Consider the following 16,366-nt stretch of genomic DNA (forward strand, 5'->3'; position numbering starts at 1 on the left):
TGCAGTGAAATGCTACATGCTTTCCAGCGTCAAAACACAGGGTTTTACTTCTGGTGAGAATTCCCAGGGATATAAAGGGAGCTCGTTGTGTGGCCTTCTGACAAAGCTTTCAGGATCCTACTTTGCTCATTTCTCCCTTTGTAGCATCTCTTTACAAATCCAGATTTCTTAAAGGGCTTAAGTTTCTTAGTCATCGGTTTATTTTTATCATGTGTTTCTGCAGTGAGTCAAAAAATGTTTTCTATTTTGACTGGGAAATGACAATATTTCAGTAATATTTCTGAATACGACTATGTAGGTTTTAGTCTTCTGAGCTAAATGCAAACATCCCAAATAATAATTAGAAGCCCCCACCCCAAGAGAGCTTCTCAATTGAATCAAGATAATATTTTGTAACCTAGGGTCTGAAGTCTCCAAGCTGCTGGTTCACGCTTTGATTAGCGGCTGAGGTCTGAAGACAACATTTAGAAAGTATCTACGTACTCCCTTGGCTCCCTTTCTGCCTCTGAACCAACCAATGTCGTGGCTTGCTCATCAACCACACCCCATCCAATCAGTGTTCACTTAAATAAACCTGCACGAAATTAATTCCATCTTGTTCCTAAGATGTAGAAATAATTTTAACATAGAACCAAGCGCCCCTGGATAACCTGCTGTAAATATTTTGCTGCACAGAACTGGCGGGGTGGGGTGGGGGGCAATCCCAACAGCGTGTGTACTTCCTCATCCAACTGCCTCTGGACCAGAAGCCCCTCCATGCCTTCCTGCCCCAGCTTCCCCCAGCACCCTGTCCTCAAGGGCTCGGGAGACAGGTAAGCATCACTTTCCACACAGCAGTGCCACTGGGCCAAGTAGAATCCAGGAACCCAGAACCACGACGCCACTCTTGTTCTTTCATTACGTCTTTCTGGAGGTAAGAATTCGCTGAAGAACTCCCAAGAGTTGGAGCAGGTGAGATTCCAGGATGTAAGTGCAGAAAGGGAGCCTAGAAATAGGAGTGTGGATGGCAGTAAACAGCTCTGCAGACCATGGGCTGGTTGGCTGAAGCTTCAGACAGGCACACTCTGCCCCTCAGATTCCTATTTCAAAGGACACATTTGAATTCCTTCCATTTGTGAGATCTCATCCCATTTAAACGCTACTTTAAAAGGGTGGCTTTTTTAGCAATTAAGGTATGCATTTCTGGTGGAGGAAACCACAGAAAGACAATGTGAGGAGACTGTCTACAGTCAAGGGGAAGAATAATGAGCCCTGTAGTCCTGAGTCCTTGGTTCAAATCCAGCTACACTCACAACGCCAGCTTGCTGCCAGAACAGCGCCAAGCAGGGTGCAGCGTTTGCTGAAAGGGTAGGTGGTCTAAGAGGGGCCCTTTTCACAAGCACTCGATGTACTTTAGAAATGACTAAGGGGCAGAGGGGCTGCAACGTGTGCAGCCAGAGGAGGTCAGCTCACCGCAGGCAGGCGCCTGCTTAGCAAGTACACTGATGGTCCTTCAGAGCACAGCTAAACAAGCTGCAGTGATCCATTCCTTTCTGGAATCTCATGTCCAGGAGCAGATTCGCAATGTCACGTGGCTTTGCTTCAGCCAGAGGGGGAGAGAGAAGGGAGGGAGGAAGGAAGGAAGGAAGGGAGAAAGAAAGAGAGGGCAAGAACGAAAGAAAGAAAGAGAGAAAGAAAAAGAAAGGAAGGAAAGAAAGAAAGGAGGGAGGGAGGGAGGGAGGAAGAAGGAGAGAAAGAGAAAGAAAAAGAAAGAAAGAGGGAAAGGAAGGAAGGAAGGAAGGAAACAAAGAAAGAGAGGGAAAGAAAGAAAGAGAGAAAAAGAAAGAGAGAGGGAAAGAAAGAACAAAAGAGAGAAAGAAAGGAAGAAAGAAAGAAAGAGAAAAAGAAAGAAAGAAGGAAGGAAAGGAAGAAAGAAAGAAGGACAGGAAGAAAGAAAGAGAAAGAAAGAAAGAGGGAAAGAAAAGAAGAAAGGAGGAAAGAAGGAATGAAAGAAAGAAAGGAAGGAAGGAGGAAGGAGGAAGGAAAGGAGTAGAAGCAGAGAGGCTACAGTCCACCATATCTTCTGGACGAGCATTTCTCTCCCTGCTCCTTTGAGCTAGGTCACTAGACTGTTGACCCTGGGCTCTGAAAGCAGAGGTCCCACAGAGCTCCGCACCTAAACCAGGTCTCACCATCCTTCTAGGCTCTTCCTCCAGGGTGAGGACTAACCAGGTCTCACCATCCTTCTAGGCTCTTCCTCCAGGGTGAGGACTAACCAGGTCTCACCATCCTTCTAGGCTCTTCCTCCAGGGTGAGGACTAACCAGGTCTCACCATCCTTCTAGGCTCTTCCTCCAGGGTGAGGACTAACCAGGTCTCACCATCCTTCTAGGCTCTTCCTCCAGGGTGAGGACTAACCAGGTCTCACCATCCTTCTAGGCTCTTCCTCCAGGGTGAGGACTAACCAGGTCTCACCATCCTTCTAGGCTCTTCCTCCAGGGTGAGGACTAACCAGGTCTCACCATCCTTCTAGGCTCTTCCTCCAGGGTGAGGACTAACCAGGTCTCACCATCCTTCTAGGCTCTTCCTCCAGGGTAAGGACTTCTGGCTTTTCTCAGGAGCTGTCTGGCTGCTCTGCCTCGTACTTTCTGGTCAGGACCATGTGTGGATGACGCGGATAAGCACGGCGACTGTGTGTTGTGCGAAGAGGGCAGAACGTGGGTGACAGAACGAACATCACTACCTACCAGCTCTGTGCCCTGGGCAGGTGCCCTCACCTGCCCGAAGCCCAGTTCCCTCATCCGGAAAATGGCAGTGTGGGGACCTCCCTCACAGGCTGGAAGAAGCCAGAGGAGAGAGCAACACATAAGAGGCCACAATGGATTTTCACTTAAAATATTTCAGGACACTCAGGTATTTGCGTGTCGTTTATTCCTCCTGTAGCCTGTCTCTTCACGCAGGTATATTTTATAGGTCAAGAGGGTAACAGCCGCTTGCAGCAAAGAGCAATGCTGTCTCCACTCAGGAGCAAATGGTTAAGATGTGCAGCCACTGGCAGGACACCTGCGTGGCATCGGCCCCTCTGTGGCCACTTGCTCTCATTCATTCATTCATTCAACATGTTCACGGGATACAGCAAGAAAGAGTTCCATCTACTTTGGAGTGGTAGGCATTAAACAGAAATTATTCAAATAATTCATATTACAACTGTGTGCAGAGTCTATACAGTTCCTTCTGTGTGCTGGTCATCATTCTACGCACAGCACATACACTAAGTCATCTAACGATGGCAGCAACCCTGAAGTAGGTGCCACTGTTATACCCACTAGACAGATGAGGAGACTGAGAGACCCAGAGAGACGCGTAACAGCCCAAGGTCACTTGGCCAGTAAGTGGCAGACCCAGGGTCCATGCCTGTGCCTTTAGCCCGCAGGGGAACTAACTTGGTCTGAGCAGTCAGGGTGGCCTCCCCAAGGAGGCTGGCAGGAGGACACCCATGAGGCGGAAAGGACAGCAGAGGGGAGCCAAGAGCACAGGCTGGCAGTGAGAGGAGCACAGCAGGTCTTAGAGCACAGCCAGCGAGCGGGCTCCAGGTGTCTCTCTGGAAACACCATGTCTGTGTCCTTCTACACACATCCTCTGTCTGCAAGGACACAGGCAGGCTTTCCTTTCACCTCGGCCTCTGCAGAGACCAGTGCGTGGGGCCCGCGTGTGGAAGGCCTGGGCGTAACCTGAAGGTTAAGGCGACCCTGGCCATTCCTGACGGCATTGCTTGACTTCAGACGTGCTCACGCACTCCTGGCTGTGGACAGGCCCAGGGACTACAGAGCAGAGGCAGAAACGGGCCCTGCCTGGAACACGTGCTGGGGATGCGAGGGCCAGGCGCCGAGTCCACGTTGGAGCCAGAGTTCCTGAAAACAGCCCAGGCCCAGGCCCTGCTGTCGGTGCCGGGGGCGGCCCTAGAGTTGAACCAGCAGGTACAGTGGGAGCCGCTGGGGTGACTTTTAATCCATCAGTATGGCGTTACGTCCCACAGTTGACTCCCAAAGTTGATGCGGATGCAACTCAGCTAACGTTTGGGTCAAAGCAGTTGAAAACCTGGGAAGTCCGAGCACCACGCGGGCCATTCCATTGGCCTTCAGAACGGCACCAGGGCAGCCCCGGCCCCTCCCCAGCTGGACCCCGCTGGCCGAGTAAAGTGAGGCACCGCCCGTGACCTTGGGCGCCTCAGCCCACTTCTCAGCCACCTTCATCGTTCACTCCCATCCTCGCCAGCCTCCCCCTCGGCAGAAACCTCCCACAAAGCCAGAGCTTTTTACCCAGGGCTTCTGACACAAGAGAGGGCCTTCCCTCTGCAGTCAAAACCCTTGAGGACACACTCCAGTGACCAGGCCGTGACCAGGGCCCTCCCTGGGCCGCCCTGCGAGGCCAGAGGCCGGGGGACGGGCTCCAGGAAGGTGGGCCCAGCCGGGCAGGGGGTGAGGCAGCCTGACCTACAGGGCAGCAAAGACAGGATCATCTGCATTGGGCGCCGGGGCCCCTGGTCCCTCTGCCTCCAGTGGAGCGAACAGCCCAGGGGGCGGGCAGTGGTCCCCCTGAGCTGCACGGGCATCCTCTGGGGCACAGCCGGCCGGCCCAGGAGCAAAGGCACGTGCCTCTCCGGAGCTGACGCTGGGGCTCTCAGGCCAGGTCCCCTCCAGACTGCCCACCCAGCCCTGTGCCGGGGAGGCCTCGGGCATCCTTCCGAGACCTGGGTGCCCCGGGGGAAGCTCTGCCCGCGGCCCCTGGAGGACCCCTGCGGCCACACCCACCTTCTCAGCATCCAGGCACACCTGCCGAAGCGCATCTTCCTCCACCAGATGCCCAAGGGGCTCGGACCAGACGCTCCTACTCAGCTCAGGTGACGTCCGGGTGGTGTGACCGAGCTAGGACCCCAGCCGGCTGGTCAGGCCACTTGGAGGAGAGACGGAGCCAGGCCCTGTGTCCCTCGCCCAGGGATGGCCAGGCGCTGACACTGGAGACGGGCCACTGCAGGCAGGGGCTCTCGGCCACCCCTCTGCCCAGGAGCAGCAGCGTCCTCACTGGGAAACTTGTCAGAAAAGCGAGACCTCAGGCCTCCCTCCAGACCCATGGAATCAGAAATTCCGGGGTGGGAAGTAGGAATCTGTGTTGTCAAGCCCTTTGTGGACCAAAGTTTGGGCACCAGAGCTCTAAGGAAAAGGGCTTGGCCTGTGCTCTCTGCCGTGAATATTATTATTGTATTCTTTTCGTTATTATGAACTTGTCTATGTCTTGTCTGTCAAGCCCCAGCGGCCCCCTCAGACCCACCACAATGTCTCCTGTTTTCCTACTTTTATATTTCTGTGGGCCCAGAAACCAAACAAAGTCGGCTCGTCTGCCCGCACTGAGCCTCTGCACAACTGATGGGCTGGAAGAAGGCCCGCCCCGTCCGAAGGACAGGGGGTGTCACCTTGGGTTTACTCTCCCTGCGTCTTTTTTCTTACCTAGTGGTTCTGCCTTTGAATAGCTGGGATTCCTGGCTAGACGGGCATCAGACAAAAGGGATGTTCAGACTTCATTCACCCTGAGCTGAGCACCCTGACTGTCCCACATCTGAGAAATCCCTTCTCAAGATGGTAAGAGAAGAAATAAGTAAATCACCAATTTTGCTTTAAAAAATTGAGCGATTATTTCTGGATCTACTTTCCATCAGTGTCCACTTTAATGTCTTTGTTTTATATTTTTTACTTTAATGTCTGCATGGTCACGTATTTCAATGGCCGGAGAAAACAAACATCACTATCATTCTTGCAACAGGGTCGTTCACAGCCCATAGTTTCATGGATCTTCCCAACGTTTGACCATGGCAGTTGCACATTTAAAAAGGTGCCCCAGGGCCTCCCTGGTGGCGTAGTGGTTGAGAGTCCGCCTGCCGATGCAGGGGACACGGGTTCGTGCCCCGGTCCGGGAAGATCCCACATGCCGCCGAGCGGCTGGGCCCGTGAGCCATGGCCGCTGAGCCTGCGCGTCCAGAGCCTGTGTCCCGCAACGGGAGAGGCCACAGCAGCGAGAGGCCCGTGTACCGCAAAAAAAAAAAAAAAAAAGGTGCCGTAAAAAATTGTTCTGTTTGTTTAAAAAAAATAAGGAAAATACATAGACTTGTTTTTAAATGCGGAGATGTGGGATACCTCTGGAAGAGATTAGCCATTGTTATTTATATAGAGTTACATGTTCTGGGACCATTTACTTCTAAAAGACCTTTTAATTTATTCTATGAAGTTTTGTTAAATATTAGAAAATATGAGAAGAAAGCTATTTATGGCTTAAGTGTGGAAGAGGACCCTTTTAAAGTCATGAAAGATGCGGCTATGAAGCAGCCACCAAATTAAATGTATCGTGGAGTAAAATAACAGAGCAGACGATGATGTAAATCAACCATCAGACACCAGAAAGTACTCTTTCCAGAAAGGAAAACTAACAACACCAAAATGTTGCCCATCAGGTAAATAAATAATTCAAAAGAAGTCCAAACTGAAAGGGAAAAGACAGACAGACAGACAGCTGTGGCTCCGGGCGCAGACACGCCCCCACCCCACAGCCAGGCAAGGGCCGAGGGAGAACCTGGCTCCTGACTGCTGCTGGTCAGACGGGGTCATCAGGGGTCCTTAACACTGATTCCAAACAGGCTTCTAAGTCTTGTTGAGCACAGTAACCGCACCTCGTGGTCTCTTCCTTGAATATTTGACTTAATTTTTAAAAATCTTTCAGTGTCAATTAAACACCTTCTGAAATTTCCGCAGTGTGGAACTTTTATCAGAAATTTTACATATCCCGTGTTGGCTGTATCAAATGACTATTTTTTCTCATCATGGATGTAAAATGAATTTCCTCAATACTTCAAAAATCGTCATAACAGTAGGTGTTAGACAGTAATGTAATGTATATTTTTCTCTGAAAAATCACTTCGTTAGAGAAGTTTGCACTGAAGGCTGGCAGCAAAGCTGACCCCTCCCCCGGGGCTCACCTCCATCTGAAACGCGGGCTCCGTTCAGTGCGTTTTCTACGTCTTGTTACGGTTGTTTGTTTTCACATTTCCTCGCCAATAGGTACTCAAATGTTTTATTTTAACAAATATCGTTTTCAGGAAGAGAATTGTTAAGCCTGAAGAAAAAACCATTTTGACGGGAAAAAAATGTTCCCTCTGACCTGTAACCTTTCCCATCAAGCAAAAGACTCTGAACGTGCATTTGAATAATTCTCATAAAGAGGTACTTCAGAGGCACAGCTGTGTTGCTGACTTCAATATTTGGGAATTCAGTCGTTCTGGATGTTTCTTTCAAGTTCCTCAGTTCTGGAGGACCCTTAACTTATTACCAGGGAAATTCACTGGTGAAAAAAACAGCTTCTCTTTATAAAGTGAAAATTTTCAGAAATCATAAGGATATTCATACAAACACGGAGTTCCACCATTTCAGGTAGAGGCCAAAACTTTAGGCATGGTAGGAAAATGCAAAGCTCATCGTTCAATTAATGCAAATAACATATAGAAAAGTGATTCAGTCTAATCCAAGCTTCTCTGTCATTTATAACCAGGTCTTCCAAAACCCCAATTTAGAAGTTGGTCCAAGAAGCTGTCATCAGAATGCATGAGCTGAGTAAACTCCCAGAAACGACCACCGATTTGCTCATTCCTGCAAAGCTTTCCATCATTAAAGTCAAAGAGCAGATCGTATTCTACACTTTGAGAAGGAACTCCTCAAACACTTGATGTGGCCACGGCCGGTTGAACAAGAGTGCCACTCCTTCCCCGGAAATGTTGTCCTTACGACTGGCCTTGGTTTAAAGAGGGGTGCGTGGAGGTGCGGGCAGAATCTCAAGCCGCAGTTGTGGGTGTCGCTCGTCTCTTCTATAACCCGAGGTCTGCAGCTTACTTCAAACGCATACCTCAAGCTGAGTTACATATGAAGATCCTTTGGATATCGTAATATTAAGGGTTCCTGCATGGAGGCTCGGCTTACAATGTCTTCGACTGCTTTGTACTCACGCCAGGAATGAACTCTTGGCTACGGTGCACGGTAACAGAGGGAGATGAGATTAAAACCCCGAAGCTCTTTCCAATTCATCGAGAATGGGCCAGCGACAGAAATCCTCCCTCGGAAAAAAGTCCTTTGTTTTTAAGCTCTCCTCCCGCCCCCAGCAATGTCAGTCTTCAAATCTTTAGAAAGAAGAACAAGAGAAAATCCCTGCAGAATAAATATAAATCAGCTGTGCCCAGATGGAGACCTGCGGACCCGGCCCCTCAGCAGCAAGACGGACGGAGGGAAGACCCTCCTGGGCATCCCTGGTGCAAGTGAAGAGCCCCCTCCCCGCAGCAGACCCGGGTCTAGACCAGCAGGGCTGGGGGCATAATCTCCAGGAACGCCTGCTCTCAGGCAGGGCAGGGCTGGGAGTGGATTTAGCTCAAAGAGCAGCTGTTTGGTGCTGAATAATGTCTCAGGGCAACATGCTGCTGCTTCCCCAGAAGAGGGAAAGGCCTTCCAGCCCCTGCTCACCCCCGCACCGGACTTGCTAAGGGGAAGAGCAGACCCAGGGCCCCCTGAGACGAAGCAGTGGAAGGAGACAGTTCTGCCCTCTTCTTTGGGAACTGTCTCCTCCAGATGCCTCCCTGCGTTCTCTGGATGGTGAGTCGCCCCTCTCTGGGGGCCCGCGGCTTCCGCAGGGAACTCCCAGGTCCTCGACAGGTGTGTCCGGCTGTGGGCGCCTGGCCCGGCAAAGGTTCGGTAAGCGCTGCTGGTGGAGATGCTCGTTAACGAGAAATGACGGGTGGGTTTCTAGGGAGGGAAGGTGAAGCAGCCACGAGGATGAGCGTCATGGGGCCTGGCCGCTGCCGCTCACTAAAGGGACGGCTTTGATCCCATTCTCAGGGTCCTCGCCATGTGGGAATGATCCCGTCACCAGGAAGCAGGGCCAACAGGGGCCAAAGGGGCTGATTTCTGACCGAAGCTCCCTGCACCCTAAGGCTTGAGCTCCACTGAGAGTCACGAGTCCGAGTCCGTGGCCGGAAGGACAGACAAGGCAGATCCTCCCCTCGTTGTGAAAATCTGTGCGATTACCTGTCAGCCCCCGAGCAAGTGGTCCAGGAAGTGCGCTGACTTGGTGGAAGCTGCGTAAAGCAGGTGGCGGGCTCCAGGGTCACCGAGGAGTCACTGCAGAGGGTGGGGAGTGGCGCGCCTTGTCATTCAGGCACCTCGCTGGCACCTGGACAACACGGCCCCGTGGTCATGGAGCTCAGAGCTGGGAGCTACACATATTCCAACTCATTATTTCTTATAAATAAGGAATTCAAGGCCCATGAAGTCACATTATGGTATCTGGCAGAAAATGTGGGCAGTGGAGACAAAAGCATAGATTTAAATCCCAGCCCCGTCACTTACATGCACAGGGGCCTCGGGTCAGGCTCTCACCTGTAAATAGAAGGTGAGACCACGTCTACCTCGGGGGCGTGACGCTGACACACGACAGCCCCGTGAGCGTGAGCCCGGCCACCGTCGGCCCTGACATGGGCTCCCAGCCTGCTCTCCCCGCTCGTCCCACACATCCCCTGGCAGATGCTGACCCTGACACCGGTCTTCCCCAAACCCTCCTACAGTCTCTTTCCTGCCATCCCTCCCCTGCAGGGAAGCGGCCGTCCTGACCCCACCTCCCCTTCTGCCGCTTCCTAGACATCCAGCACCTTCCCTCTGTCAAAATCCTCGGGAAAGGATGTCAGATAACTTATAACCTCGGGGAGAATTCAAATCAGTGTGTTACCCCTTCCATGGGCTTTGCAACTTTAACGTTCTGAATCTGCGAAACACCACACTCACACACGACGTGCACCAACACAAACGCACAGCCCACTGACTTATCACCCTAGGTCCAGGGAAACAGTGCCCCGGCAGGGGGAGGAGCCCCCAGGCCCCGCCCTCTCTCCCATCACAAAGTTCCCCCCCTTCCACACCTCACCGCCGCCCTGAGAGTCTGAAGCTGAAGCTGAGTTTTGTCTGGTTTTTGAATCTTAAATGGGCTGCGGTGTTCCGGGCTCCGCCCCCTCACGCAGACACACACGCTGGAGCCGCGTTTCGCTGCAGCAGCTCCTCTGTGTTCTCGCCGTGGCCAGGCGAGCACGTGATGTCTCCCTCAGACACCAGTGGACGCTCGTTGACTTCCAGGATCTGGTCATCACCACCAGCATGCCATGCACACTCTCTCACACGCCTCCCGCTCCAAAGAGGGCCCGTCTGCAGGGGCAAGCGGATGGCACGTCGGGGGCCCCCCGGGGTTCACCGCTGCTGCCCCTCCCCTGGGTGTCCGGGAGTCTCCCTGGGAGGCTGGTTTGCATGTCCCTGCTACCGATGAGCACAAGCGCCTTTTCCTATGTGCACTGGTCCCTGGGATGTCCTCACTTATAAAATGCTGCCCGTTCACGACTTTTGTCTTTCTCTGCTAGATGGCCTCATTATCCCATTCTTCTTACTGATCCACAGGAGTGTGGTGCTTTGCGTTAATGGCTTAAAAACACGTGACTGTGAAATAAAAGAATCCTTCCCTTTGAAGGTCTTTCTGGGAGGAGTGGGCGGGGGGACGTGGATGCGGGGGCCCCTCTGTTCCACTGAAATCAGCTGTGAGCAGACGTCCCCCGCGCTCCCCAGGGGCTGTTGCAACGTGTGTCTGCACCAGTTCATAATAAACACACACATGCATTCTAAGTGACTGTTACTGTTTATTGCTAAGTTTTAATATCTTTTTCTGATTTTCAAATTTCTATAGAATGTGCTTGTATGGTCAGCTCCGTGCGACCCAGGAGCCAAAGACCACTGCTGACTGCTGATGTTAATCATTTGTAATAAACTAGATGGAAATCACTCCCGCTCTACAGAGAGTAGACAAAGCTATCAGCCCCAGCAGGTGTCAGCCAGGGTCCCAGGGAAGGGAGGAGGATGCCCCTGGGGGTTTGCAGATGGAAACTGACCAGCTGACATGCACAGTTATCAACCACAATCTCTCCAAGGTGATGCTCATTGCCACACTCTTGCACGAGATTGGGGAGGGTGTGTCAATATCTGGGAAGAAGTTACCTTACATTGTGTTACAAAAGTCTATCATAAACACTGTGTGTGCCGTGCACTCAGTTCTCCCAACACTCTCCCTTTAAATACCAAGATTCTCTCAACAACGCCCTGCAAGCCACAGTTTCCACACGTGTTCCGAGCACAGGCACCTGCTCTCCCCCACCCATATCTCTGCAGAATAAAAGCATGAATACAGCTGGGGATTCACAGAATTTTCCCATAACTCTGGCCAAGCTGCAAAAGCAAGCCACAGGGGTGAAAAGGGAGGCACTCCTACAGGGAGCCCGGTCTCGGTCTGGGAGGGAGCCTGCCCTGCCCACACCACAAGTGTCCTCAGAGACACGCCCTCCCCGCCCCCGCTGGCGTTTTCCATGCAATAAACACCAGATTCTAAGCAAAGGGGAAGAATACTCTTCTTTCCATAACCCATCACTTGAAACAAAAAAATCCACATGGGCAGTGAAAAAAATGGAGCATTTCTATACAGCAAAATATTGCTGCTACCTGGTTGGAAAAAATAATGTGAGTGAACGGTACAGTGGTTTGATTCTAGAAACGAAGTGTTACAGGGAAGTTATAAGAAATCCAGCCAACTTTGCTCATGGTTTTCTAAGAAAGTTCTTTCAGACACTACTTAATTTCTCAAAAGGTGTCACTAAAATCACGGAAATAGGTATCTCCTCTGCTGTCTCCTTCATAAAATAAGGCTCAGCTTGACTCAAAATGCTGTTACTTGGTTGAAATAAGCATTTGCAAGTAACCTTCAGAGTGAGGGACACACACAGAGGCCAAGTCATTATGCTAATTTTTTCTCTTTCATTTACTCCATGAGTTTGTAAAAGAATTATTAGGTGCAAATGTAAGCTCACCAAAAATATATTTACAGCAATTTTTAGATCTTGGATGACAAAACAGTTTTAAAAATATTTTAATTCCACATTATGCACACCCCCTGGCTTTTAAGTGATGACCAGTCACTTAAAATTAGGTTTTGTGTTACCACTAATTACGTACGCACCTCATCATTCTGAGGCAGTTATGAGTTCTGACCTGTGCCTTGGCTCCTGGTATAAATGTCTGAATCACGAACAGAATTTCTAATTATAAGATGCCTGTTCTTGAAACAGAAAAGGGGTCTAAAAGTAAACTGTCAATACACGTTTCAATATTTTGCATGAAGATTCAGGAAGATGTTTTGTATTGTTACATAACAGTATGTTTTTCTTAATCTAGTGATTGTGACACAAAGATCATGAAATTTCTTCATAAATGGTCTGATAGGTCTCCCTCACCAATTAATCAAAACTCAAGCTGCAGCCCATTTTCAAATAAAAATGATCTGAATCTTTTATAACATTTTTGGTAAAATATTAATGGAAAACAGACCATTTTATAGATTCTTCTCCTGCCAATATTATTACCTTCAGTCCATGAGGCCCTCTTATGAGTAATAAAATAACACAAATAAACCATCTGGAAAGGGATCTGTGACGAATGAGCCACTTTTTCTTTGCAAATATATACATACAAACGCAGAAATGTTTGCTTTTCTCGGCCAATGAAAGCATTTGGTCATTTCCACTGATGACCACGGTCCCTGTGGTTATTTCTAACCATTAAGAGCCCCGAATTGCCATAACCTACTGTGGTTCAGACCCAGATCCTCCATTCCTAAGCTCTCTTAGAAACAAAGTTTTCAGGCTTCCCTGGTGGCTCAGTGGCTGGGAGTCCGCCTGCCGATGCAGGGGACACGGGTTCGTGCCCCAGTCCAGGAGGATCCCACATGCCGTGGAGCGGCTGGGCCCGTGAGCCATGGCCGCTGAGCCTGCGCGTCCGGAGCCTGTGCCCCACAACGGGAGAGGCCACAGCAGTGAGAGGCCCGCGTACCGCAAAAAAAAAAAAAAAAAAAAAAAGTTTTCATAATACTTTGGGCTTTGTCCAGTGCCTCAAATCCATTCCCAACATTCCTCATAATTCCACCTAAACTGAATTTCTTTTCAGTTATGAGCAAACATTTGTAAGATGATCAGAAAGCAGCCAATAATGTCAGTAGCAGTTTCACCTCGTAAATTGAGTTGGACCTACCGGGACACCTGGGCGTCTTGTGGGCCACGGCGGTGCCGCTGATGGGTCTCCCGTTGGGTGTGACGCACCAGCAGTACCCCGTGTAGCTGTGGCACTGGACCTGCAGGAGGGACGGCATGGGACGGGGCAGTCAGTGCGAGTGGCGCCCGCCCTCCGTGAGGCCCCCTCCACCACCTGCAGCCCAGCCTCAGTTCCAGTGCAGGTCCAGGAGGCCTGGTGCTTCCTGAGTCCTTGCGTTTGAACACCCGGCAAACAACCTGGGGTGCTCTGGAACCTGGGATCTTAGGGACAAAAGGGACCAGAGGTGTTGTACTGTGAACGCCGGTGGGCGCCAGCCCGTAACTGTTCAGTATCTACTCCTTCATCTTTGCGATGGGGCCCGAGCCCACATCTCAACAAGAGGGAAACCCAGGCACCCAGGAGTCAGGACAGACAGGAGACTGCGGTCCGGCTGCCGGCGGGATGTCCCTTCACTGCCCCAGCTCCCCCCACCGCCAGCCAGCCAGCGTGGACACCACCACGGCTCCAGCTTCTCTCTGTCTCTCTCTCTCCTTCCTGAGTCTTTCAAAGGTCAAATGATTGTTGTAAAAATACACAGAGCTCACATCAGTATTGGACGGCTCACAGCAGATCCTGTCTTGTGTGTGGGTTTTTTTTTTCCTACCAAAAGCTATGTCAGTTAGCGTAGTATTTCAGGAATTTGTTTCCCTTAATAAGAAATCATAGTATTGGCAATAACAATATTGACACACTCCAGATAGAGCACTGGGTGATTAGACGCCTCCACTGACTAACGAGGTGACCCCAGAAACCAGATGTGACCTTGGCGTGTTCTCCTCCGCAACTAACAGCGAATCGGAGTTGGAGGCTCAGCCGTGAGCCGGCCGAGAGGAAGCTGTGCGGTCCGTCTCCCAGCAGTGAGGGGGGACGGCACGGCCATGACAGGAGCACGTGCGCCGGGGAAGGACTCGCCCTGTTTGTGACAGCGACCCCCTCGGGAGGAACCACTCTGAGATAGGAAGGAAGACCCCTGCCCCGTGAGAGGCCCGCCACCCCGCCCCGGGTTGCACACCTGGCTGTAGGTGCCGTCGTCGCTGCACTCGGGGACGAACACCTGCTGCAGCTCCTTCCGGGCTTGTTCCTGGGTGTACTTCCTCTCGGCCACGCACCTGGACACGTCTGCGGGGAGGCACAGGGCGAGGGCAGCAGTCAGGCCGCGGGATGCACTGCAGAGGCACCGCCCGCGCGAGGGGCTGGGGCCAGAGGGGCCCGGCGCGGAGGCTGGCTGCCCGGCGGGCGCCCGGCCAGCAAGCAGGATCCCCGTGGGGAGGCCGGGCCTTGGCGGGAAGGGACGCTCTTCTCCCAGAAGCCGCGGCTCTGAAAGGCCACTCAGCTTGCCTGTGGCGAAATGTGGACTCTGCTTCCCAGACCATGCAAGACGGGCAGTAGCCCCGCCGGTCACAGACAGACTCTCAGATCCTAGGAGGTCCTTCGGAGCACAGGGGCCAGGCCTTGCGCCAAGTGGGTACCGGGTCCAGGAGCCACGGTGAAACTCAGCACAAAGGCACCGCCCTGGAGGGAGGGGGGCAGGCGGGCACCCCGGGGGCACGTGCCTTCCTGCCCTCGGCTGCAGCCCAGGGACCCGTCCCATCTGTGGTCCACCCTCGTCCACCCGGCAGCCTCTTTCCTCTGCATCTGAGTTTCTTAGGACGTCAGAGTGATACCAGGCTCCTGCGCTTCTCACCTCAAGAGGCAAGTCCAACAGTAAATCAGATTAAAGGTCAAATACCTTTATCAGTCCTCGCGCTGAGCACAAATTTCCACACATTCACGTGAAAATACTACAACGTGATGATTTGATACAAAACACGATGTTCCTACTGTTCCTTAGGAAGAGATCCCCTGGGACACCGTAAACTAGTAGAAAAGGGAAAGACTGAACCAGTCAAGCCCATCTAACCCAGCTCTGGATGGCAGGAATGAGGAAACAGACACCGAGACCCACCGTGGAGACCTGTGATGGTGGGAAGGCAGGGGCTGGGAGCCGCCAGCCTGCTCCATCTGAAGCGGTACCAGAGCCTGTTCACTCCTGCTGCTTGTCTCAGGACCCGGGAGGAGTTACACAGGCGGCCAAGCCCCGATAGGGGCCCCTCTTCTCACGACCACAGGCCAATAAAATATGTTGAGCAGAACTTGCGTCCACCGTGGGGAAGCACGTCCCCAGGGCTGCCACCGCTAGCCTCACGCCCTCGGGCGGCACCCCAGGCACACGCCTTATTTCTTTAGACCCGTCATCTGATGTAGCCCCTTGGAATTTTAGAAGTTGCAAAAAATGGCTTGCCCCAGTTTTCTTAAGTGTTTCCAGATCTAAATTACAAGTTGTCTGGATTTGGAAGGCCCTCTGGACACTGAGATGCTGCTTCAAACGTGTCCACTGCCCAGCATTTTTAGATGGTGACTTTCTGATTGCTTGGTAGTAAAATGTCTTAGCTACAACGAAATGCCATCTGGGCGCGAGCTCCAGGGCTCGGGGCTGCCTGTCCTGCAGTGTCCATGTCTAAATACTGACTCTGCTGCCGGAAACCCTTATCTTGGACCCTGTGGAAGCCCCGTGGCCGCCGCCTCCCGCAAGATGGGCCTGCGCGTCAGGCGGGACACGTCCAGGCAGGCTCAGGCCTCACGTCTTGATCTGCATTTTTGCCAGCACTCGGCAACATGTGGTTTTAATGTAGCCTGTGTTTTAGCTGAGGAGAAATCACTGCTCTGCTGGACTTCTGTCCTCATTTTTTTAGCATAACCTGTGGTTTGACTGTGTCTAAAAGGAAAAGTGACATGAGTTCTCAGCTTGCGAGGTCCCCACGAGGGTACAGACGGGGTAACAAATTACTTCTAACATTTGAACTATTGTGGAACACGCCAAAAACGCAGACATTTCCCAAACCACCTACGGGCCCCGTTCCGGGCTCCAGGCTTCTGGAAAAGACTCCGCATTTGCCACTGGCGGGAGAGCTCTCAAACCTCTCACACGGACGGCACGTTCAGGTTTACGTCTGGCACGTGGCTGAGGACTCAGCCACAGGAAACCAGGAAGACTTTGCAGCAGGAACTGCAGGGCCCGTGTCAAGCATCCCTGAGAGCAAGTCTGTAGCCGCCGACGAAGCAGGAGCGCTCTGTGCCTCACACCAACTGCCT

General features: G+C 51.9%; 1 protein-coding gene across 2 annotated transcripts in view; it reads right to left on the reverse strand.

Annotated features, from left to right (window-relative positions):
- SMOC2 (SPARC related modular calcium binding 2) overlaps nucleotides 1-16,366 on the reverse strand; it is a 154,179-nt gene that overhangs the window by 84,905 nt on the left and 52,908 nt on the right. For both annotated transcript variants that reach the window (XM_060029625.1, XM_060029624.1), the window contains exons 3-4: nucleotides 14,247-14,353; nucleotides 13,175-13,274 (exon numbers count right to left, since the gene is read on the reverse strand). In XM_060029625.1, coding sequence (XP_059885608.1) covers nucleotides 13,175-13,274; nucleotides 14,247-14,353 — 207 coding nt within the window. The remainder of the gene's footprint in view (nucleotides 1-13,174; nucleotides 13,275-14,246; nucleotides 14,354-16,366) is intronic.

The sequence above is a fragment of the Delphinus delphis genome, chromosome 14 (assembly GCF_949987515.2).
Source record: "Delphinus delphis chromosome 14, mDelDel1.2, whole genome shotgun sequence".
Lineage (NCBI taxonomy): Eukaryota > Metazoa > Chordata > Mammalia > Artiodactyla > Delphinidae > Delphinus > Delphinus delphis.